Source organism: Anneissia japonica, unplaced genomic scaffold (assembly GCF_011630105.1).
Source record: "Anneissia japonica isolate Jap-2015-1 unplaced genomic scaffold, ASM1163010v1 scaffold287845_len271631_cov178, whole genome shotgun sequence".
NCBI lineage: Eukaryota > Metazoa > Echinodermata > Crinoidea > Comatulida > Comatulidae > Anneissia > Anneissia japonica.
The window spans coordinates 113142-135922 of NW_022735743.1; the positions used below are offsets into that span (position 1 = coordinate 113142).

At 34.4% G+C, this 22781-nt stretch overlaps 1 protein-coding gene across 1 annotated transcript; it reads right to left on the bottom strand.

Annotated features, from left to right (window-relative positions):
• Positions 1-1096: 1096 nt before the first annotated feature.
• On the bottom strand, positions 1097-22781 carry LOC117116681 (protein FAM133-like). The gene is made up of 8 exons (XM_033260770.1): positions 22597-22781; positions 7787-7887; positions 6663-6741; positions 6439-6510; positions 5989-6018; positions 4416-4472; positions 3733-3809; positions 1097-2483 (listed from the first exon to the last, which is right to left on the bottom strand). The coding sequence occupies exons 1-8, from the start codon at positions 22618-22620 to the stop codon at positions 2441-2443; spliced, it is 483 nt and encodes a 160-aa protein (XP_033116661.1). The 5' UTR covers positions 22621-22781; the 3' UTR covers positions 1097-2440.

Genomic DNA, 22781 nt, shown 5'->3' on the forward strand with positions numbered 1-22781 from the left:
CCATTATGATGAATCCACTACCATAGTGGTGTATGCACATTATACATTTAATATGTATTTTATAATTCAATTATTAATTTCCTCTCTTTATAGATCTAAAGGAACATCAACATTTGGTGTTCTTGAGATGTCGTGGGCTCTGGTTAAATCCAAAGAAGATGTATCAGATAAACATCGCACTCAAATGAAACAGCAAGAAAATGTCTCGTTGAAGACAGGATAAATTTGAGGATGATGTTACTAAAATGCCATTCAGATAAGATAAATAAAAGATATCATACAAAAAATTATTTGGAACATAGTTTTTTCGTTTAAATGTCATTCAAGGCAAATTTCAATAAGTGAAAAAACGAAAACCACTATTATCAGAGGAAAACTGCTTATTCACTTGTGGAAAAGGAGTTACCAGACTTAGAGCTGGTTTGTGTAACATTAACTGATTTTGTAGATGGCTTATGTAAGTTGGTAGAATTGTTTGAATTGTTAACGCATGATTTGCGGGTTCGGATTTATATCCTCTCAGTTGTATACAAACTCTTCTCTGCCTTCTACAGCTACTATTGCTGCTACCGTGTCATGCCGATTATGATATCGCATGTCCATTAGCGTTCCTATGCTGGATATGGCCCTGCTATTATCGATTTAGAAAGTTCTAAGTTCTAAGTTAATTACTTAGGGTGTGGTCCGTGATTACCTAGCCGCTGTAAAGAGGCATTTATAGTAGTTTCGTGTTTACATCATTATTTGACAGGGACTGAAAGTAAAGTGGTTGCGGTAGTAAACTTATTTACAGCACTATTGGCAATTCTTGGCACCGAAGCACACCTCTCTTTCAGTGATGTATCTAAGAGTCTTGAAATGGGAAAACTAAGGTGCAAGCTTTTTTGGGATGTCTCCCTCACCCCCACTCCTATCATTGCTTTACTTTTTCAGTAATCTGCAGCACACATTTACAATAATGAAATACAGTACACAGTACCAGAGAAAAAAATATTTTTCTGTGACAGTATTAACAAAACTCTTTTTCTGTTTCTCTTTGTTGGTGTTAGCCTTCACCTCCTTCAGACAAAAAAATAAAATCCCAATACTATATTCAAAGTTTTTAAATGTATTTTTTTAATTAATTTACAAATCCACAGAAACAAAAACAAAAAAATGTGAAGGGGAGTAAAATAAGATTTTGGAACTCCTCATCCCTGCTTCTAATTACAGATTGCAAGATTGAAATTAGGCTAAAAATATATACTTTACAGTAGAGTTCACTCAAATTTTAAGACCTCCAAAACCTTATCTTTATATCTAACTGGTAAATAATACATTACTTAAAGTAGCAACTCACATACGTTTACACAAAATTTAGAAGAGCCATGAATTTATCCTGTTTAAAAATGTAAATATCCTGAGCTCTCCATCATTTGACTGGTCATGATTTAGTGCATAGCTAAATGTATCTAGGACAGTAAATACCATGCATATAAAACTGCCCCAACAAGCCAGACTAGTCTAGCATAATGGTTACAACATTCTACTGTACTTGATATTGAGACTAGGCTGTGAGAGGGTTGTTGTCAAGAAATCATTCTTTTGCTTAACGTAACTTAAAAAATACACCTTTTTGTTTGGCTATTATTAATTTACTTTCATTATTTCTGAGCTTTCCATAATCTGAGTAACTTGTTTGAATACAATTTTTGTTATAACCTGTTAACTTAAACTTCACCTCAGGAGGAACATATTAGGACAATGTACAATGTGTACAAAAGGATATTGATTTTACTTGTTCATTCAAAATTAAATATACAGTAATTGCAAAAATAAATAATCCAAATCATAGTCCCATGATATTTATTAAGTACAGAATTGACCCATATCCTGACTGGGAGCTATTTATAAATAAGAAAGATATATACTATTACTATTACTGTAACTTCATGTAATCGCAAATATGATGCTCAACTAGTGATCTACAGTATTATTATATCATTAACCCTACACTCATGTGATCACAACTGCAAAGTTCATGCAATCTATTATACTAGAGACTGTTCACCCATATCCTCATTCGCATGTGATCCCAGATGCAAAGTTCATATGATCTATTATACTGGACACTGTTAACCCATATCCTCATTCTCATGTGATCACAGCTGCAAAGTATGTGCGATCTATTATACTAGAGACTGTTAACCCATATCCTCATTCCCATGTGATCCCAGGTGCAAGGGTCATGTGCACTAATATAAGACACTTCTAAACCTTCTCATTCAAAGTTGTGGGTGGGGGTTCATGAGGGTTATGTCAATCAAAATCATGCTATTCCTCATTCAAAAACTATTTAATGCATAATCAAAATTATCTGCACTGCATTTTGAGGTACATTATTCCACTTGATATACACATATGAAGCACACTGCACCCGCTTCATTCTCCTCTTATTTTTCTATTTTAGCTTTGATCTTTTCCTTCTGTCTTTTGATGATCTTCTGAAATAGAAATGAAACAATTTTACTTTTTATTTATTTTCTAACATCTAGTTTAGTTGCCACTTACTTTACATGTTTCATTATGAGAGTTGTTTTAGTCATGATAAAAGTTTTCTGCAAAATTTGAATCCATTTACGGGAGATTGGAAGGAGAGCATATTGACACTAAAGTCACAGATCCATTTCAATAAAAATATATTAAAACATAATTATGGTACAGTTTTTGTTTTCATACGTGGCACCAACATGCAAAATTGGTAGCACGCTGCTATATGGAAATCAGCTGGAAGTGATCAGATTTTAACTAAAGAAAGGTTTAAATAATATACACACTAAAGAAATTTAGTGGTAACATAATCACCTGTTGGTATGGAAGGAAGTTAGGCTTGCAGACCATCAAGGGATGCAAGGTATGTACTGCATACCCAAGCTAAAACTCCAAACCGTTTTCTAGAGTTCCTTTTATCCATTTTTTTTAGCATTTCTTATCCAAATTCTTCTACACCATCTTAATGTTTTGATTTCACTACTACTTTTCATTGGAATGGTTTAAGTTAATATTATAATTTGTTAAAAGTACAGGCTTTTAATAGAACTCTATTGAGAAGAAACTACAACCATGCAAATATAACTATAAAGAGTGAACATGTATTTTGACTAAAAAACAGTCTTTGATTGCAATGTAATACATCAAACTTTTCTTATTAGACAACTCTATTTCAATGGCCCCTAGCATACCCTACAATTTACCCTGAAATTAACAGTAGAAATAACCTAAAGCAACTTAAAGTTATCAGTGTAATTATTTCAACCTTTTAACATAATGGTATTAGTATCTATAAATAGATTTTTTCCCAACTTCTGACTGGTTTTTGTTTTCACAGTGTACAGCATAAAATAACAGAATCTCATCACCAGGTGATGTATTTTATAGGTGTTAAGCTCTTGTGATCACACTTTGTATATACTGCCAGCTATTTAAACGAATTTGTTGAAGCAGTATAAAAAAAGAGAAGATTTCAGATGATGTGGTAGTGTGGATAGCAGGGAAGTACAAGTGCTCCAGTTCAAATTTATAATTTTATTCTAAAAAATAGCTTTTTAAGTATGGCCTTGCAGGTGCTCTCCTTAAATGGATGGATCTATTGTCTACTGCTTCTGATTTCAATGGTGTAATAGTATAAACACAAGATTAACAGTTGAAATTAGATAAATGACAATTTGGAAGCGAAGACAAATAAATTTGTACCTTTCATCTGAACTCCCAGAGTAACGTTCCCTACTTCTTGAAGAGTCTTTCTTCCGTTTCTTCTTTTTTTTCTTTACCTGTAATAGCAAAAATTATAGCAGGGTCACACACTGCGCTGTGGCTGCCACGGGTCCCCAAGGGCCCAGCCAAAATTTCCAATTTCAAACAATTGGAATTGGACAAAAAAAGGAATATTTAATCCTTAATTTTTAATTATATGATTGGAAAATTATCACCTGTAAAACACAAATCTCTGGTTAGAAATACTTTAAAGCAACATTTTGTGTTTATTATGTAATTCAAAAAATGCCATTATAAGGCATCTACTACACAACAAATAATTACCGTATTAATGAATTTGCCAGTTTGTGTGAGCATTATTTACATCATTGGCAGTTTGTAATGTAATCACTGGACATTCTACACATGATACCTATCAACGTGCCTGGATACAGTACTTCATTGTGTGTGCATTTACATGCGAGAATACTAGGTTTTGTTGAGTTATAGCAATTACAGTCAATGTTTTATGCAACTACACATGTCCCTCCCCATCATCACTACCAAGCAGTAAAGTAAAAAGGGAATTCTGAAACATACAGTAAATAATAACATGTGAGAGCAGATATCAAATTCAAATGCTGTTCTAAATTCTGTGTGTACTGCACTTCAAAATATCTCACCTGTGTTTCTGATTCACTATCTGAAGAAGATGACGAATAAGATGAAGGAGAAGGCGACTTAAACAAAAAATGAAATAAAGGAGAGAACATTAGCTATTAAGTCAACAAGTCAACTACAAATACAAGCAAGGAATTCTTTACACCATTTTGAATAGTTATTTCTATTCTAGACGAGACTTTTTTATACCTTGTTTTGCAAACTTATTTTTCCAAAGATTTAAGATAGTTTTGCCAATGGAGGAGAAAATAAAAATAAAATTTTATTGTAAATAACAGTTTAGTAATTGGATGGTTAAATGCTATATATATATATATAATTAGGAAGAAATACACATCTTATTTTTTTCCCGAAATTTCTATTTTTTTTCGTGGTAACGGGTGCAATAATCGGCCAAAAGCAAACTTTTAATATTCTATTCAAAACTATCATTATTGGCGGGTGGCGGGTTTGCTAAACAAGGCATAAAAAAAAGTCTCGCCCTATTAAACTTACCGTATATTCCGGAGTATAAGACACACCCCTAATTAGGACACGATATATTAAGGTTCCAAACCATTCCCATTATATCAAGTTTTTAATCATTTTGAAACATTGACATTATTTACATATATTCAAATGAAGAAATTTCAACTTTATTGACCGATTATTAAACAACAAACAACTGGAAATACGTGTAAACTTCTGGATAACTTAATCCCCATTTCTCGATAGACGGTGGTGCTGCGTCAAATTTTTAACATCAGTTTAGTTAAAGTTTAACAAAATATAAAATAATTAATAGTGAGTATATTTATCCATTTCAATCAATCATTCTATTATTATGGTGACTAATAACAGCAAGTATTGCATTAAAAATATTGGTATATCTAGGCCTAAAGTCATTGCTACTCACAACCCAACGTGCAAAGCATGCAGCATCACACACCACATATTATGAACAATAACAGAACTGAGAAGTACCACATGATGCAAAATTTACGTATGGGCAGAAGATGATATGATGATGGTATGGCTTTCTACAGTTAAATTCCAGTCAAAAAAGTATTACAACTTATGAAAACTCATGTTTTTATAACACTCATTAATTTCGCAAGTTTTTATTCTGAAATCATATTAAACAAGGACCGACAAAACGTTTGTTATTGTTTTGAGCGAAGCGGGTTCAAACAGAAACGTGTTCCAAACATTTTTTATGAATGAACGTAATATGAAAATAATTATTTAGACAACACAAACCATTGCTTGAATGTCATAGAAATGTAGTGTGTATAATTCAAATACTATAAGACTAAAAACCAATCCTACCCTAGGCTAATTAATTGGGCTACCCTGAGCCTAACCTAGACTCTATGCCTAGACAGATGGCGCCTGATTTTCACAACGGTTCACAATCTAACATTTTTTGGAGTAGGTTGATGACCAGTGTATAGGCCGCACCCCAAATTTCGGTAGCAGAATCGCGTATAAAATTTGCGGCTTTTATTTTTGAATGGTATTCATTTTATCTAGAAAAAATGAGAAAATAATTCTACAGTCAATGAAATCTACTGAATAAGGTTGTTTTTACAATACCCTGTGTCGTTTCTTTTTCTTCATTTTCTTCTGCAAGACAAAATTTTAAAAAAATATTGTTTTTTCCTTACTCAAGGAGGTTATGTCAATAAATTAATATACAAAAGCTTTAAAATTGTTATAATGTTTGATAATACAATGTGATCACATAAAACTATTTAATCAGAATATGATCACCTATACTATTTTCTGAATGGTGTACCACAAGTGCACATCATTGTGAACAAGGGGCCTAGAGTCCAGTCCAAAAATCAATTACCATATTTATTTGAATAAACGCCCCACTATGAATATATTCCTTTTCAACTAGAAAACATGTACTTCAAATTCAAAGCTCAATCTGTTACATTGTATTAATTTAATTTATTGATATATTATCAACAGAAATTGTTATCCAATCCAAAAGGAATGAATAATTAATTAAATAGTGCTATCTTCTAGTAAACTTACTTCTTTTTTCTTCTTTTTTAAAGCTTTATTTAGTAACTTCTCTCTGTTCTTCCTGAGGTCTTCCTTATGTTGCTGAAGAGAAAAAAATATTAGCATAGACATAATTGCCACTAGATGAACTAGGTGCAATTTTTGATGGAAAGCTCTTGTAATTAATACATAACTAATGCTTGTATAATTTACATGCATGTATAAATTAAACAAAGGCAAAAAATAATTTATACCTCATTCATTTTCTTTTCCCAGTCAGCAAGTGTACTGGATCCATGGTTACGTTTATCAAGTTTTTCTTTGAATTCCTCCCTGAATTTAAGCAAAATACGTTTTTAGTCATTCAAACAAAAGGACATTTAGCAATCATTGACGACCCTTTGGTGGAAATTCTTAAATTGATAAATCCATATAAATGTTAAATATTTTACAATGAGATAATAAAATAAAAATTACATAATTTCAAATAACATTTTTTTTTCATATTGAACAATTGTTTATTTAATACTTATATTGATATATTTTTCATCAATAGTTTCATCAAAAGTTTTAATTTTTGTATTGTGTTTTAATGAATGCCTTGTCAATATCATGCAATTCAGCTTATGCTGCTTTTTGATATAATAAAATTATTGGATTGGAACAAAGTAAAGAAACATAAAATGCTGCACACAATAATAAAAAGAAACTCAAAAGCTAAACCCTTTTTTCCAGTTTAAGTATACTACTACAATCTGTATCTCAGAAACTTCATTTGTAGATTTAAGTGAAATTTGTAGGTTGTTGCATGCATTTTGGTAAATATTTAAAGGAAAGTTTGGTGGTATTTTAGCACATTTGAAATTGAAGAGTTGATGTTCAATACTTGAGCAAATCTGGTTTTTTTTCAAACACTCTAATGTAAAATACATGTCCTCTTCAAAACTATGGCTATATTTATATCCACTCCATTAGCAACCCAGGTAACAAAATGGACAAAAATGACCTTTAATTTTTTTTTAAATTACAAATCTATGGCTACAGTAGTAACTTAAGCAGTGATCACGTACTACTGTTATTACAATGTGGGCCTCCCTGATCTGTTAGGTAATCCTGAATATGGTAATCACCAGGGCTGCAGTAATAATTTAAGCAGTGATCAGGTACTACTTACAATGTGGCCCTCCCTGGTCTGTTTAGGTAATCCTGAATAGTGGATAGTTACCAGGGCTACAGTAGCAATAAACAGTCATCATGTACAGTACTACCTGTACTTACAATGTGGGCCTCCCTGGTCTGTTTGGGTAATCCTGAATATTAGTGGATAGTACTGTAACCAGGGCTACAGTAGAATTTAAGCAACGATCATGTAACTCACCATGTCGGCCTCCCTGGTCTGTTTAGGTAATCCTGTATAGTTGATCCTCCCGTATCAACGGGACCTTTGGCTCTTGCTGCCGCTATTGGGTTAACATAAGCCTATTAATAGCAAAGAAAATTACAATATCAATATTTGTGATAGTAATGCTGGGTTCACTCTAACTTTCATTTTTGTTTAGCCAATTGGCTAAAGCTAAAAAAGAAAATTTAGCCAATTGGATATTTGTTTAGCCATAATTGGCTAAAATGTTAAAAATTGTTTTAGCCACTTATCAATCCCTAATTCGAATTAATCCATGTCAAATCTCTTTTTTTGTTATTGTTAAGCTGCACCATTACATTTGTAGTAAATAGAAAATAAAAGAAATTACTGTAAATGATTTACTGTTCACAAATACAGCATTGTAATCAAAAACATACAACACACTAACTGAACAAAAATATTTATTAACACAAAACTCTCGATCGATTGTTTGGTCTCACTCAGGTAATTGAAAAATTGGCATCAGAGCTGATATGATATGGGTAAAGGTAGACAAAAAAACACTCATGGAGCAAGGAATGTAGTCTAGGCCTACTTGAGAGATGCGACATTTATTTTATGCATTCATTCAAGGAATATTTCAGTTAGGCTTACAATTTTTTAATAACTTATACTGCTTTGAAACCTACACGATCACCATCAGCATACGTCGTTGGTTTAAAGTTTCACCGATCAATAAATGTGTCACAGTCGCGTTGGGAAATTAAACCGCACCGTCACCGTCGTCGACGTCACTTTAAGCTCTGTGTACTCGTTACGGACGTAGATCGTGCTGATTAATACAGCAAAAAATAGTGCGGAAAGTCAATCATAACCAGTGTAAATGTGACCCCCATGGTTCATGTTGAAAAAGTATTACACACACATTTGAATATAATCTTCATAATTGACTATAATAAAACGATAATAACTGATTAGATTTTTTAACCATCGCACATGGCCTAGCCTGGCCTGGCCATTGACACTGAAATCATCCAGGCATTCAAGGAAAAACCCCAAGCTCGAAAGTCATTATTTACCCGACAGTCGGCTGCTTTAGTTCTGCTGTGTGCACTTGGACACTTGGGGCACGCTAACAGCTAGCCGACCGTCGTGAACATAGAAATTAGTCGTTACCATCTAGCTGATTGTTACGCTGCCCACTTTAAAATAACAAAATAATTTGCGATGCACACAGTGACGTTTGCAGTCACACTAATAGAACAACACACATAAACGTCGCATGGCACTGGCAATGGAGTAGCGTAAAATGGAGATCTTGGCCTTGATCGTGCCAACGGAAAATATTTCCATGGAGAGGTCGGACGAAAGAAATAATGTATTTCAGCAAGTATTTAAAAAAAACATTTTTATTATTTTTAAGCTTTCGCCAAAATGGCTAAAGTAGTTGTTTTTTGTTTCGCCAATTCAAAATTGTTTTCGCCCATGGCGACTTGGCGATCGGTTAGCGTGAACCCAGTAATGGTTGGGACTTATGGCACATAATACCTGCAATGATATAAGATAGTGCTGCTGAACACTGAAGAATTCAATAAAGTTTTTTTAACATGTTTATTGTTTACTTTCATTAAGGGCAATTATATTCTCTAAATACAAAAATATGTCATCATCATATACAAACATTATGACAGTAGGCCAGATATCGATAAAAAACTATCAGGAACTTTGGTGCCCTGGTTATGCAAAGTCCAACTCAACTTATTAGTAATATTTGTTTGTAATATGTGATAAATCAAATAAAATTCTTTTTAACCATTTAATATTAATTATTATAACACACCTAAAGTAATATAGATCCTTGTTATTTAATTGGTAGATTTTGTATCACATGATATTGGTTATTAACCAATGTGTTAAATTTTTTAAATATACAGTATATATAATATTTTTATATTTGTAATATTTTATATCTGTAAATTATATTTATAACAATTTGTTGTAATTCAGTTTTTAACTGCGATACACTTTGGAATAAGCCTTGAATGAAAATAACCGCAATTCGTCACTTCTCATAGAAATTTAGTTCCACAGTGAATTTTTACTTCCATCCACTTTTTGTCTATTGCACGGTGCCTAGAAAACAATTAACTTTTTCCAAAAAGTTAAAAACCATGAAATGAAGTCCATTGCACGGCGCCTAGGATACTACATGACTTCAACCTAAAATAATATAATCTTTTGATATAGTTAGAAAGACGCTGGACTGTTCTATTTAGAAAAAGGGTTTTTTTAAAAATAAAATATCAAATGACAAGAATCTCTATTCAGAGAAACGGTAGATTTTTTTCATAAAATGTGTTAGCTTTCATATGAGAAAGGACAGTATAATCACAGACCCTATACAATATAGGGTCTAAGTATAATTCATTCGATTTTTCCTGATACTGTTTAGTGTAAATCTTCTATCAATACATTATATTATGTAACACCACTGTATACAGTAACAATGTGTTAGCTTTCGTATGTGAAAGGATGGTACAATCACAGACCCTCCACAATTCATTTTAATTTTTCCTGATATAATGTAACATTTGACCAAACCTAATGTGAAAAGTTATTGGAGAGTTTTTGATTAGATTAAGTTTTGTTTTTTTTAAAGAACTAATATCTCTTAATTTAAAAGGGCTAGGCCTACACAGCTTTGCTTCCAATATATTTGTGACTTTGTATAAATTGAAATCGCATACTCCATTATTGAGAGTTATTGATTAGATTAATATTTAGGGTAAAATTTTAGTAATAAGATTTAGTTTAGCATTTTCTTTTTGTTTTTTTGTAAGTTTATTTTATTGGTATTCTGGGTGCACTAATATGATGGTTGCCATTGTTGTGTGAACCCAATAAAATTCAAATAAATATCCAAGAATTAATACACGCCATCGTGTTGGGATTCAATAGTTTGACATTAATTATGGTGTGTAATTTAGTTTTCTATCTGAGCAGGGAGTTGTTAAGTAACAACTCCCTACTTGGAGGTACACTTTCACATCAGGGAAAAAACATTGTTATTTACAACTGTTTTAAATGTATTTTTGTGAGACCACGACACAGGATATGTTCGTTCAACAATAGTGAGCGATTTCACGAGTCTTCTTGAACAATGACGTCACACTGGTGGCGGCATTTTATTGGATGATGCACAGTATTTTCTTGAATGATGCAATTTATCTTACGTTTAGGAAATTGAAGATAAATACGGTACCGTATCCCTAGCTAGCTAGGAGTACATCCGTGTGAGGGTGATTGTCAAAATCCCAAAAAAACTGTTACCATATCAGGAAAAAATTGGGGTCACAGGGTCCTTTTCCTGGACTCTGATTGGGTAATTACAAAAAAGCAAACACTCAGACGATGTTCTCCGATATTTCCGATTTGGAATATAAAATTCCAAATTTCAAAAAAATATCAAAGATTAATAATATATTAACTTTATGTAATGTTTTTAATAAGAATCTGTGCCCCGAGTGTATAAATACCGTAGGCTACGTAGAGTCTGAGGCACTCTAGGCTGCAATACGAGTGATGTGTCATCACGTAGCCTACCAAAACGCGTGCAGATGGAGGAGACATCGCGTCTAGGCTTAGCTAAACTGTACATAAGCATAAGGTTACAAATTCAAGATAGGCCAATATGCGTAAATCAGGAAAAAAATTTATTTTATTAAATCTAGAATAACTCTGTAAATCAGGGGTGGGCATAAAAATCGGTCGGAGGGCCAAAGTGAATTTTTGATTTAACACTGACGGCCACAAACAAGCTTTGATGTTTCCAGTGAGCTTCCAAAAAACCTCCAAGCACTGCTTTTACATCACTTTATTCTCAGTTTTAATGTTACTTTTTACATAATTGGTGTAGGGCCGTCAAAAACGAGGTGTTTTCTAGCCAATTTTGATTGGCGGCCGCAAACATGGCGTTTTTGTGTCTACTGCCCCCAACGGGGGTGTAGACACTATGTCATGATGTAGCAATTAAAGATGGCGGAAAAGGGTAAATCTGGTTTAGGCATGATGGATACTACTACCACAAGGTAGGGGGTGCTCTATTGACAATCAAATAGCATTCGGAACTCGAACAAAATTGCGTTCGAAACTCGAACAAGCATTATAGAGATGCACCACGCGTTCGCCACAAACACCTTTTACCATCATTTAAAGGATGCCCTCTAGAACATGGTAGTACTCTTCGTGATCAACGACATAACGTGGTAACTCCAAGGGTTACTCATTTTTAAAGTGTTTTTAGTGCAATATAGTAGTAGGTCTATACAGAATATTGAAGAACATAAGATAAAATTAAAAAAACAAAAACTCCTATATAAGGCAGTAGACACACGCTCCCGCTGGGAGCATACTTTCAATTCATAGTCGCAGGCCGCAAAAAAAATAGCTGATGGGCCGCATGAGGCCAGCGGGCTGCACTTTGCCCACCTGTGCTGTACAGTAAATATTCAACCAGTTTTGTCATTTAAACAGTACAATAGATTTCTCACATCAATGTGTTCTTTACATAATTATATTTGAATACAATTAAGAATATAATTTTTTTGTGTGCTCCTAGGGCCTAGGCATAGCCTAGGTCTAGCGGCATATGACCGGTTGAGTCGCCGACAAGTTGAGCCGCCGGTCATTTCTATGAAACGCCAAGCGCGTCTCTCAGTGAATGTAGTGCGTTAATTGCGGCGTATTTCAATTAACTTATTCATTATTTGTACTATTTTATTAAATTATTTATTATATATAAGTTTAACAAATAGTACAAAAATAAAAATATATAAATTACAAAACCATAGTAAATACTGTAAAATAACATAGGCCTAACACATTTAAATTTATTGTTTATAGTCATCTGTCTATTTAAAATCAAATTGGTTTTACTAATTTTACTTATTACTGTTTTATTAATGCTCTATTAATTATTTTTGTTTTATCTTCCATGGTTAATTTGCTGAGTATTTGATCAGTCGGCTTGCCGATGTCATCAGTGAATGAACCCCCCGGATACCAGCTACATATTCATCCCACAGTCGTTGATTTGCTTGTATTGCTGTTTGTGATGTATAAGTTGTGTAATTGAAAATTAGAATTTTGATTATTTTATGTACTACATTTTTATAAAAATAAATGAAATAAATGAAGTTGTATAATTGCAAAATCGTATTAAAAATGTAATAACTTGATTAATAAAAATAAGTATAAGTAATAAGTAATAAGTTTTGTAATTGAAAATTTGAATCAAAAGTGTTTATAAAACAATAACATAATGTGTAACTTGTAAAGTTTAAATAAATATATTTAAAGTGTATTATTTCTTTAATGTGTTTGTTTCGTTTGGTTTTTGTTTTTCGGAAACATTTATAAAAATGTATAAGTTGTGTAATTGAAAATGATGTGGAAGTTGTATTGAATTGATAATTAAATTTATATTAAATTTACATTTCATGATTTCTGAAAAGAAAAAAAATGTGTTTGATTTCAAAGTACTGTATGTGCAAATGAGACAATAAAATGCTGAACAACAGATAATCTACAAAGCAGTACCAGCGCGTGATTCCATGGGCAGCGCTTGCGGTGGCATGCTTTGCGTTAAAACAATACACTTTTGTTTAAAAACGCACCTTTGTTGCAAATTTTGCTAAATTCCTTATAAAATGATGCAAAAATGCCAACACTGTTACTTTCAATTAGTTTTTCTTACTGTAGTTATCAATATCAATCATGTACGATTGTATCGAGTGCAAGGAACCAGTTGTGTGAAGAGTGCGAGAGGTGGCAACATCGAGTATATGGGACTGGGATAACGCGAGAGCAATATCGGCAAGGAATGGAAGACGGTTACCTTCATTGGTCATGCAACGAGTGTATGGCTCAACGAGAGAAATCCTGTTGAGCCAAAAGAAGACTTAATTAGATGATTTGGAAAACCCTTATCCACAACCCAACCCGGTGGTAGAACTTGAAGAACCGGCGATAACCTATACGGTAGTCGAAGGAGCATCTAAACAAGGGAAGGTAAAGTTGCATTTTAAACACTTTTAAACGTTTTTAATAATTTTCTAATGTTGAACTAACTTTCTTTTTTTTTTTGAACAGGCAAAACTGTTTGACTGTTTAGGTTACGAGTATACTTTGAAGGTGGATAAACGGAGACCAGCTGTAACTTGGAGATGTGCCATGAAGACTGCACGATGCAAGGCAACCGTCATGGAAAGGAATGGTGGATATGTCCGAGGATCACAAAACCATGTTTGCGACAATATCCTAGGTATGTTATATAGTACTTTAAAAAAAGCTTTACCTTTTCATCATATTATTATTAGGCCTATTATCAATATTGTTATTATTTTCCTTTGTTATTGTTACATGGCACATATTTTGTTTTTTAATGTAATGCGTTTGATATGCGAGCTCTATCAATGGAAAGATTATGTATACATGTTCCTATATATTTTCTTTTTAGGTCGTGAAAAGGTTGCAGTATTCCGCAGGAATTTGAAACAACAAGCCTTGGATCGTCCGTTTGATTCGGCGGCAGTGATTGTTAAGCAGATACTTCATGAGGAAATTGGCGTTGGAAATGTTGTGCTTCATCCATCGTTGCCCACTCCAAGAAATTTGGCATGCCAGGCGAATCTAAAACGAAAACTGACTCGACCAAACCAACCAAGGGACCTCAACTTTGTTCTAGATGATGAACACATCGCACCTGGCTTTCTTCGAGGTGATCTTCACAACGAAGGCATCGCTCACATCATTTTGGCAACTGATGATGACTTAGTTGATGCACAAGATCAGCAGCAGGAGAATGTTGTAAAAACAAGAAATGGTAATCGGATTCATCCTAATGTAAAAGAAGTAAGCATGTACCTGCAAACACTGGGTGTTGCCGAGGGCAGTGTTGGCCAGCAATAGCGGCAGTGATTACAACAATGACTGATGGGAAGCTTGACGGAAAACTACCATCAAAAAGTTCACAAAATCATATAGCTTCTGAAATGGAATCCGTGTCAAATCAGTTTCTTCGAGAGACTCTGAGTGGACAAAAGAACCTTACTATCAAATATGATGGAACAACGAAAAACGGCAAACACCTAGTGGAAGTGGAAGTGTCAACAGCTGAAAGGGAAAATTACTCATTAGGTATAGTGGAAACTGCAGGGGGTACTGCCGATGAATATTTTGAAAGTATACAAGATATTGTGAATGGTGTTAACCCGAACATCATGAAGGAGATCACTAACACTATGACTGACAGATGCATAGTAAATGGTGCTAATGATAGAGAATTAGCAAACATTACTGGTAAAAACATTAATTCTTTTAGATGTGCAGTCCACCCTCTAGACACCATCCACAAACAGTGTGCAAATAAACTGAAAGTGCTAGAAGTAGGACTCTGGGGCGATGGACTTCAGTATCCATTTTCAAATCAAGGCGAGTGTAAAGCCCAAGCCCTTATTCGATCTGTGGATAAATTATTCCATGACAATGGGTGTGGTCTACCCAAAGAGCTACCTCATTTTCTAAGACAAAGAGGCTTCGGTGCAGGGGAAAACACCACACTCTTCCCGAGATGGGTAGGAAATCGCTTTAATATTTTCTTTGTTGATGCTGGTTTAGCATTTCATTACAGCAATGCAATACAAGTATTTTTTAGCAAGTACCTGAAGCCACAAAACAGCCTTCATATGGCCGTGAACAATGTTTATAAAGATGGGAAGATAATTCCATTTCTAAGGGCATTGGGATTAATTGATAAATATGTAACTGGGCCGTGGATGAGGTGTTAAGCAACCAATCACCTAATCCTGGAAACAAATGACACAATTAAAGAAGTTTTAGAGAACATTGCTTTGTGTGACCCAAAGAATGTCATCATTGGGTCTGTCTCTTATACACATCTAGATGTGTATAAGAGACAGAGAACTTGAAGAACCGGCGATAACCTATACGGTAGTCGAAGGAGCATCTAAACAAGGGAAGGTAAAGTTGCATTTTAAACACTTTTAAACGTTTTTAATAATTTTCTAATGTTGAACTAACTTTCTTTTTTTTTTTGAACAGGCAAAACTGTTTGACTGTTTAGGTTACGAGTATACTTTGAAGGTGGATAAACGGAGACCAGCTGTAACTTGGAGATGTGCCATGAAGACTGCACGATGCAAGGCAACCGTCATGGAAAGGAATGGTGGATATGTCCGAGGATCACAAAACCATGTTTGCGACAATATCCTAGGTATGTTATATAGTACTTTAAAAAAAAAAAGCTTTACCTTTTCATCATATTATTATTAGGCCTATTATCAATATTGTTATTATTTTCCTTTGTTATTGTTACATGGCACATATTTTGTTTTTTAATGTAAGGTTTCGGACAGATTGACTTGCTGATATAGTCGTATTCTCTATAGTGACAGTTTGAATCGTTGACACGTTTTTATTAAAACGTGAGGTGAAGTGAATGAACTTAGTTTTACTCTCATTGAGGAAGAAATGATTAGAACAAGCCCATGATTTTATGTGTTGGATGCATGTGATGACCCTTTTAAGTGCAAGACTTCTATTGGAATGCGAACAGGTGGTGTACAATTGTACATCATCTGCATATACCATGCATTCTACTCCATGTGATTCAGCAATACGTATAATGGGTGCTGAGTACATAATAAAGAGTAGTGGCCCCAGTACAGACCCTTGGGGTACACCACGATTGAGATCGAGATGACACATTGCCCAACATAACCAATTGTGTCCTACCAGTTAAAAATGACATCAGCCACCTATGTGCACATCCACTAATACCGAAGTCAGATGTAAGCCTTTGAGACATTATACCATGATCTACGGTATCAAAGGCAGATGAGAAATCCAAAAGGAAGAGGAGAGTCTCCTGCTTCTTATCTAAAGTGTTCAGTATATCATCCTTCACTTTTATAAGTGCCGTTTCCGTACTGTGATTTGAGCGATAAGCAGATTGACGACTTGGAAGAAGGTCATTTTCCTGAAGGTAAGTTTGGAGTTGGATACTTACAAGACGTTGTAATGTAAAGGTAAGGTAAATTTGATATTGGTCTGTAGTTGGTGAAAATATTGGGATTCAATTTATGATCCTTAATAAGAATGTCCTTAAGAATATATTTGCAGTCTTCAACAAAGATGGAAATACTCCTTTAGTTAAACTTAAGTTCACAATACGTGTAATGACTGGTAATAAAACAAGAATGGATTTTTTCAGAAGTGAAGTAGGTAGAGGATCAAGATCACTGGACTTATTGTTAGAACATAGTTTTAACTCACATAATTCATCTTGATCAACAGGTTACCAACTGGCAAGAGACGAATTACAAGGATTCTGGGGGACAGCAGAAAAAACAGACATACATTGGGAATCTGTTTCTTCGCTGGACACTATGCTAGCGCGAAGATCTGAAACCTTCTTAGCAAAGGCCTCAACAAATAAATTTGCAAGTACACTTTTATCATCATGGATTAGGAGTTACCAATTTAGGTTTGATAACTGTAAGATCGTCAATCATTTTGAAAAGTTGACGTTGATTACATGCTTTGATCTTAGATCTAAAAAATTCACATTTGGCATTATCTAAAGTAAGGTTATATACTCTACATGCGTGTGCATATATTTCCCTGTGTATGACCAGTTTAGTTTTCCTCCATTTACGTTCACATCTGCATTTTGCCCGTTTTGAGGCATGTAGGTCTTCGGTGTACCAGGGTGATTTAGGTTTTAATATTATACTCCTCTTAATAACCGGAGCATGGACGTCTAAAATATCATGAAGGGTAGTATTGTACAGAGATGTCAACAAGTCAACATCCTCTGTTTCATCGATAAGAAATAGACAGATTAATATCTCTAATGAAATTGGTCAATTTTATTTATGTTACGTCTTTCAGTGTATTTAACCGTAGCCGGAGGACGACCAACATTCAAGTTTACTACGACGGCCGCATGGTCAGAAGGAAGATCATATTTTACAGATGAACCAAGTACAAAACATTCTGTCTTTGGTGACAATACAAGATCAAGCGTGTGTCCTCGTTTATGTGTAGGAAGTGTAATATGTTGGAAGAGATCCATTGAATCCCTATCTTCCTTTACATCTACATGTATATTAAAATCACTCACGATCAGTAGGTTTGAGCTTGTCAATGATAATGACTCACCGAATAGTGAAAACTCATTTAAGAACATGGTTGATGTAAGCTTTTAGCAGAAGGAGGAGGTCTGTAAATAACAACAATTCTGAAACCGGTAGATTGGTAATCAATAGTTAAGTCAATGTATTCAAAAGACTTGGAACATAGTATCACCCCCAGTCGGTTTCACATTAAATCCAGTCTTATGCAAGAGGGCTACTCCACCACCACGGTGAGTACGAACTTGATAAATTAGCTTGTGATCAGGTAAACTTTGCATTAAATCTGCAATTGCCCGATCGTCACGTTCACTACCTGTAAGCCAGGTCTCAGTGAGAGCTAATATATCGATATCATCGTGTTTACAAAATCACAAATGGAGCCAACTTTAGATTTTATTGAACGTGCATTCCACAGTGCAAATTTTGTTAAGTATTATTACCATTATATCATTAACTGGTATTTTAATTAAGTTATTCGTAGGGCATGTCATTTTGGGAGGGCTCTTCTTTATGTTTACAACTGGTATTCGGTGGCGAGTGACACGCCTACCAGCCCTACAGCCTCTTATTATTATTGTTATTTTCCCTAAGAAATCTAATTAATGCGGGTTGTAGTTTGTAGGAACGGTTGATAAAGTTCAATAACATTTCCCTGCTGTAGGTATAAGTAAACTTTCCAGCCAAGTCAGCCACTGACCTGAAACGAAGACCAAGGGGCCAAAGCCCTGCTCTCAGGCCTTGGAAAATCATTCAGTCAACGAGGCGTAAGCTAGCCTAGGCCTAGCACAACAATGATCAAATTGCCAATAAAAATAGAACAAAACATCTGATTAAATCTTTACAGGAGCGTCTCAAGTTTCTTAAAAATAACATATGATACAGACCAGTCACAATCAATTTTCAGAAAAATGGAAAATAACATATAAAGCAGAGTACAATTCACTCATCAGCGGCATGTAGAACAGCCCCATCACCGACTTTTCTGTATCATATCAAACATTTTTTTTCCACCGGAGCCTGACTTTAATTTATCTTCTTGTTACTCAACAACAAATTAATTTTGTAAAAGCTGATTGTTGGCGGCCATCTTGGATTTTGGCAGCCATTTTGTATACATGTAAACAAAGTGAATTATTAGCCACCTATTTAGTAAAAAAAAATAAACTGTATAATCTTTTTTTTTTAAATATTAGGCAGCCATTTTGGGTTTGGCGGCCATTTTAGATTTGGCGGCCATTTTAAATTTGGCGGCCATTTTGTTTCACTTTACATGGTAGTGCATGATTTTGCGCAGTTACAGTTAAAAGAAAATAAAAAAGTTATTTAAAACAATTATTACTTTGTATAGTATCTTTGTAATGTTTGTATTGTCTAAAATGAGCAAAATACATTACATTATTTGGGCCACTGGTCACAATTGTCGAATACAAAAAGTTTCCTCAATTTTCTAAAATAATAAAATATTTAAAAAGGTGTAACTTTGCTTCTAGTTACCCAATTGCAATGATTGAACCTTCATTTTATTTCAAATTTGTAGCTCTTTAATATAGAGCTAAATTTGGAAAAATATTTGCAACTTCAAATTTTAATGATTCTGCCTACCTATAGCAAATAAAAAGGATAGCAGTTTTGCTAGATTTGGAGACATCAAGCGAGAATAAACTATTTTAATAGTAGAAGCCAGGCCTAGGCCTTAGCTACCAATGAAAATTACCTAAACCTAGCCTAGTAGTATGCCTATAGTATAAGTATGCCCCTAGGCGGGTATTCGGGCTAGGCCCTAGGCCTAAGCCTAGCCTTAGTAGACCATTCTCTATGGTAGACCATAAAATACGCAAGAATAACAGAAAGGATTTTTAACCCAAACATTGTGATAAGCCCCAATCGAAATACATGAAATGGGCCTAAATTTTTATGACATAAATTTGATCGTAAATTTTTCGCGCCACGTTTCTCATGATCGCGATGTCGACTTTGCAAAAAAGCCAAAATCGAGTCGGTCATTTCTATTGGCTAATCATGACGTAATATCATTTACCGTACCTTTAGCATTCGGAAGTTCCGATACGGTACCGTATCTCTAGCCACGGCGAATTAATAAAAGAGTAAAACAAGTAAATTAATTGAAATATTCCCCAAAAATATTTAACAAAATAGTACAAATAACGAATAAGTTAATTGAAATACACCGCAATTAACACACTACATTCACTGAGAGACGCGCTTGGCGTTTCATTGAAATGACCGGCGGCTCAACCGGTCATAAGCTGGTCTAGCTACCCTACTAGAATAGGCACCACACGATGCGTGACGTCACGCACTTCAACTAGTGTCATTAGCCAAGTTCAGCCAAACGTGCCTTAAGAAAATATTCATATAAAATGCTTTTTGATTGGCTGAGACGTTTTCATCAGGTCAATCAGGTCACTCAGGGGTCGAAGTAGTACACCATTTTGATATTTTCCGAAATCGGTCAACTTTTATCGAAGTTATAAACTTTTTAAAATTTCATTAAAATTTGTCGTTTTTTTCCAGAGAATTGCGAGTAATAAAGTTCATTTTTTTAATAACAAAGATTAGTTTATATATCTAAGAGTTTATTTGCCAAATATGAATGTAATACGAGGCGTAGCAATATTTTTTTTTGGCACCGCAAAACCGACAATCAGCTGTTGATCGGCCATCGTGTACACGAGGTAAACCATAACAATCTTAACGAAAGTGCTGCATATAAACGGCAATATTTTTCATGTAAATAAAATAAATATAAGTTCAAAAAGTTAACTAAATGATACTTACTGTAAAGTATTAAAATATACTTTTAGCTAATGATTATCTAAAAAAATAGTTAAATATTTAAGGATTGAAGTGGATATTAACCATAGGATGATTTCGAGAGAATTGTGAGACGATGCTAGTTTTTGTTGCAAGAGGATGACGTCATGCATAATGGCCAATGAAATTCGTCTATTGGGGGGTGGGGGGTGAGGGATAGTTTTAATTCTATTTTCAGAATTGTGGGTCAAAGGTCATCTGAAAAAATTTATAAATTTTTCGGGTCGTCGTATATAAAGGGTACACGACCAATGTAATTTGCAGTAAAAATTTACAATCAAATGTACACTATTTTTTAGCATTTACAAAAATTAACAGAAATATATGGGAAAAAGTGACAGAAATATTATTGTTAACATGCAACTTGCTATTCACGCACTCATAATGCAGCTGTCAATTGTAAGACGCACTATACGACCCCCGGGAAGGGTGCGTCATTTGTCAAATGTGCGTCATACATTTGCATGCCATGACGCACCCCTCCGTCAAAAATGTGACTGACCATTGTGTGAAATTGACGCACCAAAAAATTATTTTGTGACGGACCATCTCTTGAAAGTGACTGTACTTGACTGTACATTATGACGCACCCATTACAAGTACAAACGCGGTAGAATCTGGAACGTCATGACGTCACTATTATTTAATATAGTCGTCGAACGTCAAGTTCTCCTCGTTGTGTAGCTGGATTCTTAATCATTTTAATAAAAGTGAACCACCAATGCCATTTTTGAGGTCTATGTGAAGTACTTTAAGCATACAGGGTACCCGGACATCGTAGCAGAGGCAATATTCTTTAGGCATTTGTTTTAATATTATTGATGTAAGATATAATGATTTATATCAGTTCAGTATGCATATTTATATGTATAAAATGTAAGTATGTATGTATCTGTATGTCTGTGGTACAGTATGAGTACATATATAAATATGTGTGTGTGTGTGTGTGTGTGTGTGTGTGTATATAAGGTATATATGGGTAAGTTCATATGAGCGAATTTTTATTTTTTTATGTATTTTGTCAGTTTAATTAATATTCAGTTTTTGACACTTGATAACAGGGTTCGTATGTTTTTAAACAAGCAAATTTCCAGCCGCTAGAGGGCGTTATTTGTTTATGTCAGCATTTTGTAATGATGGACATAGACGCACCTATTTTTCAAAGTGTGACTGACCAAAATGGGTTTTTGACGGTACCCTGCGTCAAAATATTACGGTAAATGACGCAACCATGACGCACCTTTCCCGGGGGTTGTATAGCCTAGTGCGTCTCACAATTGACAGCTGCATAGACTTCAAATGTTTATAAAACCGTAACCAGTGGCTCAATTTTCCTCAAATAAAGTTTTTTATGATACTGAGAATAAGTAGTTTTTGTGCTATTTTTTGGGGGTTTTTTTATATTCAACTTTGTATTTATCATGTGGTACCTAGGCCTATACTAGCCTAGCCACGGCGAACAAAAAACGTATGATAAACCAATTGATCAACCTGGCATTAAAAATTATTAGATTTTGCGTTTTTGCAACTCTATTGGCGCTCCATATTTGTTCGAAAAAATGAGGCGCGACCGAAATTATATGTATTCCCTACTACTACACTAGCCTAGACCTAGCCTACTAGAGCATCGAGAGGCCTTACTACTGGTGCCTAGTCTAGGCCTCTCTAGGCCATAGGCTAGGCCTCTACTAACTAGGCCTAGTTAGTAGTAGCCCATGGTAGCCCTATACCTAGTATACTAACTTGAAAAAGAAAATGTATTTTCACACATACCACTCTGTTATCTCTTTTTCCCATGGTTCAATATCTTCAGCTAACTTTCCAATTATTAGAAGCAGCAACGATTATTGTTTGGAAGTAACGGTTCAACTAAAATTATCCGTTTTACTAGCCCCTAACAAAGCACATTACATCGCAGATTAAGAAGGGTAGACGGTCAATTTTGTTTAAATACGAGG